Here is a 16,418-nt window from a genome sequence, read left to right as displayed (position 1 = left end):
CTTGGCGAGATGACTCAAAATGGCATCTTGCGGTATTCTCATGGATACAAAGTGAGTGTTCCAAGTAGTTCTAGTAGTACGCACCACTAGGTACAGGGTAGCCCACGCTCTGAACGACCGGGACTACTTGGGCACACGGTTCAATGGACAAGATTGGAGCATGGAGATCCATATCTGTTCGTGCTTTATCTCTTCTGGAGTGTTTGATGGCGGAAAAGGGCTTTAAGATGTTCGACTCCAGGATTTAAATAACATGTTTTAACTTGAATATGACCTTATATTTTATGACAACCGTGTGGCCAATGGCTGACCTCGAACAATGAGCATCTCCGGAAGCGCATATTTCATCCCGTTTCGAATGCGATTATTGTCTATCGATCAATCGAATCGCATTACCTTAGAACGATGTGCTCGGTTGAGACTTCCAAATAAATGCAATGGCCTAAATTTGAGCGCAAGTCTTTACATTTTTCCAAACAGGTAATCAATCGTCTGTTCCCTATTGACAATTCCTAGCAACTAAGTGTATTAAACCAGGGGGAACCCATTTTACGGCATAATTCCAGATCTGATGGAATTCATAGCGTTCAAAGAGTTGGTCCATGTTGCGTTTCCTAAGACGAAGGAAAAAGAATGATAAAATGGCGTTGCTTGAAACCCGTCACCAACCATTTTTCTGGCAAAAGAGCGCCGCCACCCTGATTGATTCATAGGAATAATCTTGTATTCGATTCGCTACGCTTTGGGTTGAGCTGGCTTCCACAACTGAAGGATCGTTTGTCACTCAAACCGAAAAGCTCTTTTGATAATCCAGTTAAGGTAGCATACTGTAACGACTAGCAGCCTCATGGTCCCATTATTATTAATATTGTTGGTCGGCAGAGTATGGCAGGCCTTGACATTCAAGCAAAATGGCCTTCATCTCGGTCTGATGAAAACGTCTGTTCCTGTGGGCAAACCAACGTCAAAAACTCATAAAGCTATTCCGAGGTGTTCCGAGAATGTTTGAATTGGTGAGCTATCATGATGCTCTCTTCATCTCAATTGGCCTTCTAGTAGGTATCTACGGTATATACTGAATGCTGACTGATGACAAGTCGAGATAAATACAATTAGGGCGTATGCAACAATTCCAACCCGTTTTTTTCAAAGCTGGAATATACATGATTACAGCGTAGTTATCTATATTTGATGAGGAACCCATTCAAGGCAAAAAGCAGATGCTCTAACGGAAAACGAATTTGATAAAACTTGTTGCTAAAGGATAAGCAATCGTAACGACAACATTTTTAGCCCACCCATATCGAACAACAAAATTGCTTCATTCACTTGATGCTCCCTCAGTTTCAGGCGAGTATTTCCTATCGATTGAAAAGACATCTAGGGCATCCATAGAATGAATGCCTTTAAACTTCTGCATTATCAAGATGAGGAAAAGGACCTAGCTGCCTGGTAAGGTTTTGATGACAACTCTTAGCCTGTGATATCGACCCTCTCTTTAGATGTTTCAAAACATTAGGGAAATTGAAAGCAGATATGGAGAGTCCATTTTGAAACATAATTGCTCGTGCGTGGTACTCTACATAATGAGAACATGTACCACATTTGAACGTGGTTGGAAATTTGGAATCAAAAATGAAATGGATCCCATATTTGGGGCCTTTCGGTGATTCATTATTTGCAACTGTCACTAATCCATTTTTAGTCACTTTTAAATCTCTTACATAATAAAATAAAAGTAGAACTGATCGACACTTCGTCGGAGGAATAAGATTGTGGTCTTTAGCTTACTCAGCAAAAATGCTAAAGGAACTCAGTTTACAATCTGCTTGGACTAGTCGCAAATCTCAGCTGCTTGTAAAGTAAAAATCGCTGTTTTTCACAGAGGAATTAAAAACATGAAAGTATTCAAATTGTGGTCACTCTCAAAGAATGTTTACCTGTACTTTTTGTCAGGCATAACTCAAGTCGAAAATCTTCCACTCCTGCAAGCAAATCAACGTTCTTATTAATTGGTTCTTTAATGAGGTTGGACAAAAACCATTTTTATCAGGAAATACTGTTCCTTTGATGGAGGTTAATATGCAATTTTAGCTAAATCAGTTCAATTGACTTATTATTTGCCATGAAAGCTAAGTTAACCCTTGCGTTCTTTTTTTTTGGTTTGGTTTTTCACGGGCTTTTCTAACCACTACAGGGAATGCAATCCCCAGTACTATAAAAATGAAAGGTTATAATTCGTCTGTTTATTACCTTTCAATCTTTATATGATATTTAGTTCCACGTTCCACCCGAGTTTTGACAAATAATGTATTTTGATAAGTAAATCTGTAAATAGTACCGAAGGATTTTTTGACCGGGCTTACTTATCAAAAGCAAGAATTTCGAGTTGTACAATAAGTCGTGCATTAATGTTTGTAGCAACAAGCTGATGAATATGTATGCTCAAATTAGATTATTGTCCTCTATCTCTTGCTCAGGGTCGTGGTGTAACAAGCTTTTGCTTACCCGTAAACAGTAGAACTATGAAACCTTGAAACAGTAGATATATTAAGATGCAAGCCCTAAAAGCAGTTACTGTTGTATCTCATGATGATCAAGCATTCCTGAAAAAGAATCTATCTAATCATCCTAAATGATGAAACCATTGGAACGTCAGGTATTCGATCGTTAGTTTTGACGACCGTTGCTTGATGATGGTGAAACTGAACTTTTCCCCCCATCCATTTAGATTAGTACCCTTCAAGTGAACTGGACAGTCATCCATGGTTTGACGAGGTCAGCGGGTGTCATTCTTTTGAGAAGACATGTCCCTCAGAGTCGATTGTTTCTGTTTTAATTGGAAAGACGAGGATAATCAACGTCTTTGTCCAAGACAATGCAATACTGTAGGGTCAGGCCGCCAGCGTTGGCGGGTGTCTTTCGCACCAAGGACAGCCGTCAATAGCGTGCCACAAGAAAAGGCCAGAATTGTATGAGTGATTGCGATAACAGGCCCCTTCGATCATCGGCCCCGAGCTGAGCTGGCCCAGTGAACTGCACTTCTACTTGTCTTGATCCATTCTTGTGCACTTGTTCAACTCATTGTTCAAACACCTCAAGCTCGTCGCTGCCCACCGCTTTGGACCCGTCTTTACCCCGATCTCATGACTTCTTGAGTCAACAAAAGTCTTGTTCCCAGTGCGTTCGTGTGCTTGTCTACCACATGCCACGTACTGCTGCTCGCTTCACTCGTTTGGGTCCGTTTCAAGTCATGAGCGGGATGAACGAGGCTTGAACATTGGCTTTGTTCCAATGACATACATTGCTTTGTGTGAGCGTTACTTCAGCACTTCATCACGAGATACAATTTTCCGTGGACCCAAAATGGATTTGTCATGCATCGCCCCTCATTCGGTACTGCAAGCAGGCACCAGATCTTATTGGCTTTCCAATGACCACTTCCGTTGTTACTGTATATAGATATATAAAAAATATAACATAGACGGATGACTATTCTTCCGTTTCGTTACAAGCCTCCAATACTGGAAGGAAACCTGCCATTTGCAACGGTCCAAAAGTCTGCCAACCCTTGATGATACGAGTGCCTTTAGCCTTTGTGGATTTGGCGATTAACACAGGAGATTTTCAGCCTAGAATGGTGGTGTTTATACACATGTGAAGCACTCCTGTGTGGGTCTGAGGGAGAAGCGGATTCTTATCTCTTTCGAAGGAACAGTTTCATTAGGGCATTTTGCACGAGTCACCCGAGTCGTGATAACAAGAAAAGGTAGAGGTGTTTCTTCTGTCCCAAGTACATTTGAGATCGCCTCTTTCCAACGAACGAGAGCATATCGAGAAAAAGTTGCCCAGTCGTCATTTTTCTGCCACAATGTTCACGCCTTGTCGAAGCCTGTATTGAAAAGTATCAGGTTACCTATGCTAATGAAGAATGTCCGTAATATGAATTAGGCTCGTGCCTTAGTACTGGGTACGAGTACCATGGACATCAATGACTGAGCACGATCAATAATATTAATATGAATTGTTTCAAATTCAATTCAAAAACAAGATATGACTATTGCCGTCACTTTTGACACCAGTTCCTTTGTTAAGTGATTCTTGATTTAACTTTCGGGGTTCGAATCCGAAAAGGCCAGAAATTAAGTTCCTAGTTATATTTACTACATAAGTTTTCAAATATTGCATCTTAAAATATTGGTTATACATTCATTCCCAATCGAGCACGACAAAAAAACTCGACCTCGAGCTCTTTCGATTAGGAATTCGCTTATATCCCCAAAACATGACAAGAGCTATACAAATATTGAAGATTTCTGACTTTTTGTTTTAAATTTTGTTGAGCAGTAGGGTCGGAGTTCGGAGGCCGGAGGCTAGAGCCTCGCCCGACTAGCGGATCTGGCCATCACATCATCCAATTTCCCAATGAACAATTCCATAATCCGTTAATAGATTATTTTTACATCGGTGGGTGTGGATATAGCATCTAAAAGTTTCCTTTTTGGGACAGATCGGGAAGGAGTATCGAACCGAAACTGTTCAAACCACTTCATCACGTTTTCTCCCTTTGACTGATTCTTGATGTTCAATGTTACTACGTACAAAATAGCTGGCCGACAAGCTGTCAAATTTCATCGGTTCCAAATGTGGTCCGACTTGTCCCCCGTCCCAATGCTAACTAACTAGATGCGCTCACGTGTCAACAGCCCGGAATATCTTACACAATATACATGTCGTTGCAATATCCTCGTACTGCCACTAAAAACATATAACATACAATAGAAGAAAAGGATCGATGTCACTTGGCACATTTGTCGTGTTCCTTGATCTCGTTGGCGTGTCTTGAACAGAATGTACCGAACGTAAATGTCTGAATGTGGAGAGACGATTGCTCCGCGGTCTCCATCCATCAAAGTCAAGAACGAGTTTGATGGTCGTCATTTGTGAAAGCAATGGGCGTGTCTTTACAAACAAATGAAGCCCACTTTGTATGTACAACCCAAAGTGTGGGAGTGAGGAGCCCGTGAATAAACGAATGAGCAAATGGGTGAGTGGGTGAATGAATGAATGAATGAATGTATATTTGAAGTGATTGATCAGTTGATGTAATGATGATACTAATTTTTGCCGTAGCAGCACGAGTAGTAATCGAAGGAGCTTGTTAGGAAATTCAAAAGAAACTTACTGGAGAATATCACAGACCAAAGTTAGGAAATAATCAGAAAATGTCTTTGTATGGGGTCAATTCTTTTTCTTTGGCAAGAGTGGATGAGGTTTTTTTTCTCGCTCTCTCTTTCTCTTTCGGTGTGTGTGTGTGTGTCTATGTCTTTCTCTACGTAGTACTTGTACGTAGTATTGGCGGTCTATTCGAGAGCCTCAGCCAGATCGCCTTCGTCCTTGGCAATTAAAGCCTTTTCCATTTTGATCAATTCGTTCACACCTTCGTACATCTTCTTGACGGCTTGGTATTCGGTGAGACCCATTCGCTCGCGATTTGAAATGTCATAGAGGCCGCCAACAGCCTCGCTATGTTCTCCAGACGAACCTCGAACCTGAAAGTGACAAATCAACAAATGGACAAATGAGAACGAGGGTCGGATCATGAGAGGAAACTAAACGAGTGAGGATTTTCGCCTGCTCTCTGCTGAGTGGAGGGGAATGTGATTCGATTCTCGAAGTCATTTTGACACGGATCAAGTGACCTCTGGGCTTGGGCTTGGCCTTCCATTCGTTCGTACACCTTTACGTAGGGGTAGGTCCATCATGTTTGTACTGTCCTTTTTGTGGGGTTTCTTGATTACAGGAGATTTCACGCCTAACTCGTTTTGAGTTGAACAAAAAAGGCGGGGTTTCTCACGACAACGGACGGTCTATCTCATTCCTGTATTGGATAAAGTAGGAATTTGGTCAGAGGTCCGACTGGTAACCCTGCGGTACATGTAGGCAGACCTGAGTCAATTATTTTCAAATGCAATTGAATTCAATTACATGATCTTCAGGTATGATTTACTACAATTGCAAATACTTTCCAATTGTGAATCAATTTCATCTGTTTGACGTCCAGACAATTTGAAAATCGTTTCTTTCTGAGGACAAGTCGGTGGTCAACAATAACGACTGAAATAAAAGGTCAAGTTGGGAGGAGGTGGCGGTTATGCCAAAGTTAGATCTGTGCGATAGATTCACTAAAGATTTCCATGAAGAAACACATCAAATTTTTGTAATCGAAATCTCTCCATTGCATCCACCTAAATGAAATCAGTGACATGCTTCCTTGGAAATCTAATTGCAATTAAAATTGCATCACAAGTCTGCATTTAGGCATACTGACATATTTCTAACTGATTTTTAACCGCATTCATGTATGGAGGAGAGATAAGAGATGTCATCTGAGTGCGATGCCAAGTCTGAGGATTGAGCCAAATTGAAATTCGAGTAGAGATGAAGGATCTCATAAATTCTCCTGCTTTTGTCATGGCAAATGAGCAAAAAAAAGGAAGAAAAAGCTAAAAGTTTCATGACAAAACGTCTCGGAGATTGACTTTTGGGCTAGTTTGAGTGCAATTCTAAGCCAGGATTTCGAAGATTCAGTTTCGGCAACAGGCCAGCACTTCTCTGAAATTGGCCTACAGATATCTCGAAAAATTCCTAAATGATCTTCGGGGCGGTTCCAGCTCAGCTATGCGATACCGGATACTGCTTTAAATACCCGGGGGGGGGGGGGGGGCAACAAATATCCTCAATTTCCAATTCAATTTCTTCTCCGACCGATCAAAGAGTGTTCCTAAGTCTCCACTTTTAAATGGCCCGCGCCGTTTTAATCCATTCCAGGGTTACCATAAATTCTACGTTAAAAACGCAAGAACATGACATCTAGCCTTGAATTAGCATCTTTGCATCAACTCAACGGCTGATTGATGCCGTTCGAAATAATTGTGTTTTGTTTTTTTCTCTACAAGCCAAGAGCCTGGAACAATTTACCTGGAGCTGATGCTCATCGCCATGCTTCTGAAGCATTTCAATTCCACCTTCGGCAGCCAATCGGGGAAGTTTGATGTGCACAGAGGCTCGGATTGTCGTGCCTAAATTGGTGGGACAGAAGGTAAGGAATCCTAATCGCTCGTCGTGAGAGTATTTGAATTCTTTCTCCATCTCCTCAAGAGCTCGAACGAGTCGCCCGTACACCTCACCCACGTGGCCACCCTAAAACGAAGAAAGAGGACAATTCGAGTCGCGGAAAAAAGAAAAATTGTCCTGCATTACCAAGAGCAGCAACAAAAAGGCAAACTGTGGATCTGTCATTGTTGGAACAAGGCAGTTTTTGTCACACAAACACAACAACTTCCCGGACATGATAGCAAGTGGGTATTTATAAGAAGCAACACTTATGCCCAAACGAAAAACACACACACACACACACGTTCCTAACTGAAAGCACTTACATTTTGCATTGAAATGATTCGCAAATGATCCTCCTCCCCGCACCAAACCAAGAACGATCGCTCATCATTGAAGAATATGCCACGGCCCGATGGCCAATGTCGAATGGCATTGGCTGCCTCCAGGAATCGGTCACCTTGCTTGAACAAGTAATGCTGATCCACGAGTTCTCGCTGAGTCTCCGGTGACATGGATTCCAAGGAATGATAGGTGCCCTTAAGCTCCCCGTCAAATTTCTCCAAGGTCTCGGAGACTAGCTTCTCCATATTTTCGTAGTCCTCTTTTTTCATGTTTGGGTTGAATGGGAAACCCTCGATGGAACGCCCACAGCGGATTCGCGTGGACACGATGAATTCTCGATCAGGATCAAGGTCGCCAAAATCCTCAGGGTTGCCAAAATGTGAAGGCGGGTGCTTCTGGCTCTTGGAGAACCCTCCGTGGTAATCCTCAATAATGGGATCAAATAAGTTGGCGAAAACACCGTAGGCCTCGGGATCGGGAGCGTAGACACCCACTCCTGAATCAATATTTTCGATCCCTGAAACAGCAAAAACATTTAGAGCTAGTTGAATCCCAGAAATGGCTTGAGATGACTACCACCAGATCTTGTGATCCTGATAACTTTTGATCATGCTCCGAAGTGGAATCTACCCTAAGCACTCTCTCTATTGTCCTGTTTGACATCGGTCAACGAGAAGTAGTTAGGAATATGCATAATTTGCCCATGAGCCGAGGTGTACTTTCAATTTCTCAAAGTTAACCACTACCGGGCCAAATGTTTGAATGGCTGCTTGTTGTCCCATAAGGAGGTAAATAAATTTGCGGCCAACTCGCCGATTTTGTCCCCCAAGACAAATTTGCTCTTTCTAAAGCGCTTGTCACTTGCTCTGACATGTCCCACTACACTCCTGACGGTTTCTACTGCTAGTAGCTCATCCTCTGCACTCACTCACCTGACTGAATCACGTCTTTCAAGGTGGATCCGAACGTCCTGGTCTTCAGAATTTTCAGCTCGTCCAGAATTTCCTTGGTCAGATGCTTTTTCAACAACGACTGGCAATCCTCAGCCTCTTGAAGGGCTTTGAAGCCCTGATCCACGTAAGTGATATCGGATGGGTTCACTCCATACTCGGCATTGGAAGACTCAGGCTTCGGCTCTGAAGACCTGAAATTGTGGGTGCATTTCGTTGCGGTTGTCGTATTATGTCTGTACAAGATTCCAGAGGTGAAACATTGGACTGTCTATACAATTTCGTTCGCTTTTTCCTCTTCTGACAATTAGGTCCGACTTGGCAGTTTCATTCCTATTTAGACAAGCAAAAGTGTGTGCAACGACTTTTATGTGACATGACTTTGTTCAAGTGTCCAGAGTTAGCAGTACAGTACTACTAGCTCGTCAGGTTGGTAACTACCTCTCATACAAGTGGTCACTTGCGATCTCAGCCATTTTCAACCTTGACTTTGAAAGGCTTGTTGGCCAGCGATTAGACGAACGAAGTATTCTTTCAAAAGCTGTCAAAACTTGAACCCAACGTACACTATAGGACAGACAGGACGCGTGGTTTCTTCGATGCGACCAAAAACCTAATACATTAATGAAAAATGATTTTGAAAGTCTCCCAGGTTATTGTACCCTTGCCCATTTCACCTCAAGTGTTCTCCATTGGGGGAGTGGAGCAAATTGTGTGCAAGCATACACGTCCCACCCCATTTGTCATATTTGTTCTTTTCTTCCTTAGCCTTAGGCCTGAGTACGTCGTTCGAGTAGTAGACCAGAGTGGGCCGTTTTGGGAACATAATTGGGGTTTGGTCATTTTGGTCATTGGATGAGAATAAGTAATGAGCTTTGTTTTTCTACCTTGCGCATCCGATTGGCCCCTGGGCATGACTTTCAAGAAGAAAGCCTAATTGAAAAATCAACTGGACAGAGGGCAGCACTTTCCAAACGGTGATCGTCATGCTGTTGGCTCAACGGTCAGAAAATCAATAAGCTCAGCTTTTTGTGCGATTTAGAACCCACTCAAACCAATTGAACACGACTAATCTGGTTTGGTTCAATATCTGATCAGACCACAACAGAATTGGGGATTGTTTTGACCCGCCGCCATGCAAGCAGATTGTTTGAAATCGGAGCACTTTGCCTCAGAGAAACAAGTCCCTTGAGTGAACACTTGGCAAATGCTTCTTTATTGCGTGGTGCTATACGTCATCCATATTCTTCGTCGTCCTCTTCATATCTACGTGGAAACATCCTCCCTCATGGATCATTGATTTTACATGCTCTCCCATCTTTGCTAAGGCTGAGCATTGGCATTTTCAATATTCCGCTCGACATTTCATTTCAAAATGGCAGAATCGAAATTGCGCAAGCGACTCGAATTGCCGGGCGGAATTAATCATCTGATAAGAAATGCACCAAAGTGTATGCGTGTTATACGAGTACGTACTGACGATTTCTTGAGGTGTTACACAAATTTCGACTCACATATTTGGCTTTTAAGGTTTAAATGAACAGCTCCTTTAATTCTCCAATGAGACCAATAGTGGTATTTGGCAGGATTCTAAAATGTTTTTGCACTACTGTGTATTTCAAACACTCTCATTGTGATGAGTGGGCATGCTTTATGAATTTAAAGGTTCAAAAATGCGATGGCGGTAACGTTTGGCCGCAAGTGTTAGTGCAATGCAAGAGAGTAGTTAAAAAGTACTTTTTGCGTCCCATGCCGTATCGACAATGCATGGGTCCATTTCATTTGTGGTAAATTTCATATCTGATTGTTTGCGTGATCTTTGTATGCATTTAAGATGTCAATGACTCCTTGAATTTTTTTGTCAAGACCTAATTAGCATATGTATTGTACCACTAAGAGATTCTAACGTGTTTAACCACCGGCATCACGCAATCTCTTCAAGTCCCATCTTTAGGGACTAAGAAACAAGCCACAGACAAGAAAAGGAGAAAGTCATCTTTTAAGGCGGAAATGTCCAGTCTTGTGGCCAGACTCCTGAAGAGACAAAAGTCAGGAGTGGTAAATTTTAGTGCTGGGGCGAGTTCAGCAAAAGACTCGAATCCTGTAGAAGACTCGGGTTCTCTGCCAGTCTCAAGTCCGTCCAAAAACCCATTTTTTGCAAAATTATACTAGGGTAATGCAATCCTCTTTCAAGGACTTGGATCTTACATGACCAAATCACGACAGGCTTAGACCTGTTTTCTGAAGAAATCTAATTAAAAAATGAAACTTTATCATTACGAGGCTGGCTGGTTTCTCCAAATTTGGAGAAAAGATTCGAGTGCACTTGGACTCGAGTCCGGACGCACCCCAGCACTAGAAGATTACTACTCAGCCACGCATGTCATGTCTCATTTGATAAAACTTGAACTCACAAATTGATTACTGGTTTGACAAATCTAAATGTTTCATTCTTAATTATATTTCCACGGTAAGCCAAGGTAAGAACTCAACGCAACCTTGTTCCTAAGTTTACCTATTTCATACTCAAGTATGAGTAGGATTCCTGAACAGTGCTTGGGAATTGCATTCTCCCTTGGAACAATGTTCCTCCATAACTGCAACTTTTAATTTACGTGAATCAATGGCATTTGAGATTTTTTTCAAATCAAAGGAATGTATATTCTCCATTTTTCTCTCCAATAGTCACAAACTCAAAGGAAGAAGGAATAGATCCTGCTTGAAATGATTTAACGCTTTTAAACAATACTAACGGATCTAGTTCGCTTCGCTGAGAGTTTCTAAGATGATTTTCTACCTCTTTGCTGCTGAATCCTTCTTCAAGTCCATCTAAATTGGCCCAGGAACGAGAGACATTTGGTTTTAGCAGCCTAATTTTAGACAAAAATAGTTTCAAAGGGAAAAAAGGAAGACGAACAATGTAATTGCGTTCAAACAATCAAGAATGAACACATTTTAGCGTGAACTTAAAAGATAAAGGGCATTTGGGATATACTCGCATATTTTGATGTCATGAAACTTTCGTATTTTTTCAACTCAATTGGGAACATGAGTAAATTCAGAAGAAATGGATATGTGCGTTATTTTCAAGGAAGAGCCCAATAAGTTCTAAACGAAAGGGCTTTAAATACAACTTTCTTCTTCTTTTTAGAGTTTGATGTAAGTGAGAGTGGTTTTGGACTTTTAGACACTTAGGCAGGGGCTGGGGCTTCAGAATAATTGCATACAGTGTATCGATGAGCTGTTACATTTATGCCAACCACCATTTTGGACAATGTCTGTTTTCGAACCCCTGGGATGTTGATAATGGGTATCGAATTTCCGATGGACATCAATATTAACAAAGAGCATTCGTGTAGGTTAACAACCATCATGGTTATATGTCCATTCAGTCTGTTTGGCATGTTTCACTCGCGCTTTGGTATAAGATCTTACGACAACAATGTTATTGCTAGATTTGTGTACCCCTTGTTTATTACACAATGTACTCGTCCTTAGAAAGTAAGACCAAATAAGAACGGAGAGCTGGCCTGAAAACCATTTGTTTTTAATGGTCTTCCCATTAGCTCCCTCAATGATCCACCAACTCACTCTCTCGATTAGTTCTAATGTCTATCGCCGATTTAGTGATTTATGATTGAGTAAAAACCAACATATGAAAAACCCGTAGAGAAAGTGATAAGAGAAACGTACAAATGGAGTTAAGTCCTAAAATATGTTTTTCGATTCCAAAGTCAACCGAAACGATGCCACCAATTTCAAAGTATTGTAAAGTGTCGAATATGAGCTTTCAAAGCTACTCACTTGTTTTTCGAGACGAAAATCCCCATGGTGTTCGATGGTGCTTGTCTGGATGGACTAGATGGATATCTCACTCTGTCCGTGTTCCAATCTCTCCAATCTTGGTTAGAGTGATTAGCTTTAATAGTGGATAAGCTGAGCCAATAGAGCCGATGTGTGGTGTGGTGGAGCAGTAATCATAGACTGAGGTGATCCACTGCATGCATGCGATATGTGTTGTCATATTTCAAACTTTAATCAAACAGCCACTCCAAACTTTTTTCCTCGCACCAGTGGCATGGTTCCAATGGAACCAACGAACCATTTTCCCCCCAATTGATCCAATGGGGCTCAGGGGTCTTAATTAGCGCTCACTGTAAGAGGGGAATCCGTGTGAGCAGGTATGCCATTTCGCCACAGGTATGACTGGCTCATGGCATTTCTGATGTGTCTTCTGGTTCTTCCCATGCGTTTCATGACGTTGTTTCGGTCGGTTCCAATCGACACAGAGAAGGAGAGGAAAAGAGGGTGAGAGACGAAAGGAGGAGAGGAACAAGGAATAAGGAACGAGGAACGAAGAGACGAAGGACGCAAAAGGGAACAGGGTAATGGAGCCAGTCAGTCAAAACGCAACTCAGGCTTATTGATACATGGAGGGACGAGTCACTAAAAGTGCGTCAAAGTCATGATCTTGAACACATCTTTAAGTACTTTAAGTAAGTTATTGGTCTAAAGCCAGCAGGCCATTTGAATCCAAGTGGGGTCAAAAGGTGCTTGCCCAAGATGTGGTGATCATCGTCACCAAAACCTGCTATCTTGCTACAACTCTGTGACCAAGTAGAAGCTTACGCATGTCAATAAACTTATTATTATAAAGATTACGGTGAAGGAACTCTCGAAGCAATGCAAAATAGGTGAGGAAGCACTTTTGCAGGCTTAATACTGCAGCTTTCTTAAGCGTCCTCATACCTGTTTTTTATCTGACTGAAACCTCTTTGAGGCTCTAGTATAGATTAGTAATGTGGCAAATAGCGCCACATAAATTTCTTTAGCGCCATTTGAGACAACTTCATCCAATGCTAATAATTATGAAATCATAACGAAATTGATTTGTCAAAAGCCCCTACAAGGAACGTTTAAAACGTTGCACCGCTTTCACCCCCTGTGTGAGTCCGACTATCATTATGAAGTGTCCTTTGCCTTGGAAACAAATCCAGAGGCTCGCCGTGCAGCAACATTGAGAGAAGAGTTTACGGAGAATGGTCGAAAAGGTATCCAATCTGATTGTAAGGCACCAGTTGCATTGCTTTCTTTCCCTATAGGATTGGATTAACGAACGAACTATGAACGAAGGAACGAACAAACTTACTGTAAGCCTTAATGTCACAGGAACTTCCAACTAAGCACCACTTGAGTGGCAGTGTACGTAGTAGCTCTTGTGGTTCATTCTAATCTACGTACTCTTTCGTGTACAGTACGCACGGCTTCCAATGCTGCCCTGAATAGAGGTAAAAGAGGTTTACCTAATCCTCTCTGGCATGTCTAGGATAAATAATTCCAACCTTTAAGTAGATATTAGCTTTCGGTATCACCTTTTCGCTCGTCATACGTCTTCTCGATTAAGGGCATATATAAGAGCTACCGGGTTGTATGGTCTTCACTCGTCAACTTGGCTGGTAATGGCTTTTAGTTCAAACCCGGCAGGTGTCATGTCTTGTGTGAGGAACGAATTTAATCAGGGTGGCAGGCTTGTTGTTAATGTTGTTGTGTGGTTGGATCATGCGCCACCACCCAACTTATTTTTGGTGCCCACCGATCTTGATCATGATTAGAAACTTTCCTGTTTATGGGTGGCACGGGCCTAATCCGCCCACATGAATTTGTGGTTTCCTTTTCATTCTATTACGCAAATTGCCAATCTTCTTTACCGATCCATCGAAATACTTGGGGTCTTTTCCCCCTCTTTTTGGCCTGTTTTTCTGCCATGTGGTCTATACTTTTATGGTGGCAATGGCTTCTAATGATTCGCCATATTCTCCAAGGGGTTATTTTTGATCGTCAACTTTGGAGCCACCGTGATGCAATCAAACGTTGCGCTTGAGGACTATGAACGAATAAACACACATAAACGGGATTTATATTTCTATGCTACGTAGTAAGAATGAATGAATATATGATTGTATACGTATTTACATGGACAATAAGCTTCCTTTTGGAAGCAGAATCCTTTGTAATATTTAGTGATGCTGATGCAAGAGATCAATTTGATGCTCGATGAAACGAGATAAGCCGAATTGGTCCCGTAGATACCGAGGCACGCTCGCCTGGACCAGCAGTATGTTTGAAAGGATGTCTAGAACCAAGAGCAATTGGTCGTCATAGGGATCCGACGTCCAAGTTTTGATCAGCAGTCCGTTGTCCATTTGAAAGCCCAAGGCCTCTATGGAGTTGTCGACCAGGATCGTTTTATTGAGGTCACGGCCCAGTGCGTTCAGGTTCTTGATGTACTTCCGATCCTTGATGTAACAAGAATCGCGATACAGACGGTGACTAAAGATGGTTCCCTCGGGATCCAAATAGTCCAAGATCCTGTTAGCATATCGTTTGTAACCAGCTGTAAAAGCGATAACTTCAAAATGCCTAGAAGATTAAGAAATAACCACATGTGAGAGAGAGTCTTAATCGAAATTCAATCGACGGTACGTTCGAGCCTCAAGCTCACACAACCTCTTTAAAACGGCTGACTGAGCGGAAGTCGCTTAGGTTTTTAGCTAGAACGTTACAAACACTGAAAAGGAAGAGAAATCCAGCGTTTCAAGGTGAATAGGAATCAAAAGAGGTCCTTACTGTGCAACTTCTTGCAAGAAATAGTCGATGTTGGGGCGTTTTCTCACGTAATATTTCCTCGGCGTCGAGTTGGAATGATTCTCGGGGATGACTTCGATTTCGAAGACGTAAGGTAAACTGGGATCACTGGAACAATGCACCAAGGTTTCGTCAATATCCAACACCAGCGTGTATTCGCGATCGCGTCTCGGTCCCCCAATTTCAGGGGCTTCCACCTTGGGCGCCTCGGGTAAATGGTGGAACAGATGAATCGTCCGAGGATCCACATCGCTCAGATCGAACTGGAGCCTGCGTTCCAATCGAGAATCACTCTTCCGCCTCTGAGTGGTGGAACTGATGGTCTTGATGGGACTCAGGAACAGAGACATAGGTCCGATGGACAGGGAAGAGGCCTTCCGGCATCTGGGCGTTTCAAGCATCTTGCCCCAACTTATTTTTCGTATTTGCTTTCTATGATGTCCACACCTTGTTTGTGACTTCATGAATTGAGGTGGACGTGAGCTTCGGACTGTTATGTTCAATGTTGGGCAAAACCCCAAGAACGACGACGGCGACAACGACGACTACTTCACTAGGTTTCACGACTTAAACTGAGACCTCTGGCAAGTCCGATGCTCTGAAGGGCTTTTTTCCGTGCCTCTTAGTACATATCATATTCTTTAGTTCCTCAGACATCACTGATGTCTAGACTATTTTTGGATAGAGCACTCCGCTGACTTGGGGACTGTTCTTGGTAGCGCAGGCCTTCCTTCATTGGGGCGCTTCATTTTTTCCATAATGTGCTTATCATAGTAGTGGGTTCAGGGCTAATTTTGGAGTTCGGTATAGCTATCCTTGCATGCCCTCATCATGTGCCAGAGATATTTGATATCCTCTTTTGCCCATTTTAAACCAAGAACAAATTTTGTCGACTTTTTGTCTTATGTTCGAATGATTTGAAATTACCAAACGAATTGTGTTGTCTAGTGAAAAGGTACTATGAGCATGAATGAATAATAGGAAAGGAAAGTGTACGCATCATTAAAAACAGCTATTCAAAGGACCCAATTGAAAAATTATTTCTATCAAATTTTTGATTTTTTGGTGTTGGACATGAATTCGTACCTTCAAAACTGTGTGATATCGATTACGAAATTTAAATCAAATTTTCAACATGACTCTACGAACAAAAGCATCGTCATGAGAGAGACCCACCCTGATCCAATAGACGAGCTCCATGTCCCATTAAGTGGCGACGCACATGGAACAGGTACAGTAAGGGTACCCATTTCTCTGTACATTCAATATACACGCAACAGCCTACGGTTTACTCTTTACACGAGGAATTTAAACAATTTTCATCCATCAGTATGGTCATCTAACATGTTAATGGGATTCGCA

General features: G+C 42.1%; 2 protein-coding genes across 5 annotated transcripts; both read right to left on the bottom strand.

Moving 5' to 3' along the window:
- Positions 1 to 5,056: 5,056 nt before the first annotated feature.
- Positions 5,057 to 12,438, bottom strand: LOC131883080 (arginine kinase-like). 4 transcript variants are annotated; one of them, XM_059230424.1, is made up of 5 exons: positions 12,216 to 12,438; positions 8,394 to 8,605; positions 7,443 to 7,978; positions 6,982 to 7,203; positions 5,057 to 5,552 (listed from the first exon to the last, which is right to left on the bottom strand). In XM_059230424.1, exons 1-5 carry the CDS (start codon positions 12,239 to 12,241, stop codon positions 5,364 to 5,366), a joined length of 1,185 nt encoding a protein of 394 aa, XP_059086407.1. In that variant the 5' UTR covers positions 12,242 to 12,438; the 3' UTR covers positions 5,057 to 5,363. The 4 variants fall into 4 exon arrangements, with proteins under 4 accessions (XP_059086407.1, XP_059086405.1, XP_059086406.1 ...); XM_059230422.1 differs by lacking the exon at positions 12,216 to 12,438 and adding an exon at positions 9,299 to 9,596; XM_059230423.1 differs by lacking the exon at positions 12,216 to 12,438 and adding an exon at positions 8,853 to 8,921.
- A 1,874-nt stretch (positions 12,439 to 14,312) lies between these two features.
- Positions 14,313 to 15,668, bottom strand: LOC131883303 (CTD small phosphatase-like protein 3). Its single transcript, XM_059230745.1, has 2 exons — positions 15,039 to 15,668; positions 14,313 to 14,831 (listed from the first exon to the last, which is right to left on the bottom strand). The coding sequence occupies exons 1-2, from the start codon at positions 15,518 to 15,520 to the stop codon at positions 14,429 to 14,431; spliced, it is 885 nt and encodes a 294-aa protein (XP_059086728.1). The 5' UTR covers positions 15,521 to 15,668; the 3' UTR covers positions 14,313 to 14,428.
- Between the last annotated feature and the right edge of the window lie 750 nt (positions 15,669 to 16,418).

The sequence above is a fragment of the Tigriopus californicus genome, chromosome 7, assembly GCF_007210705.1.
Source record: "Tigriopus californicus strain San Diego chromosome 7, Tcal_SD_v2.1, whole genome shotgun sequence".
NCBI lineage: Eukaryota > Metazoa > Arthropoda > Copepoda > Harpacticoida > Harpacticidae > Tigriopus > Tigriopus californicus.
The sequence above is the reverse complement of the archived record's forward strand: the minus strand, read 5'-3'. Positions and strand labels throughout refer to the sequence as shown.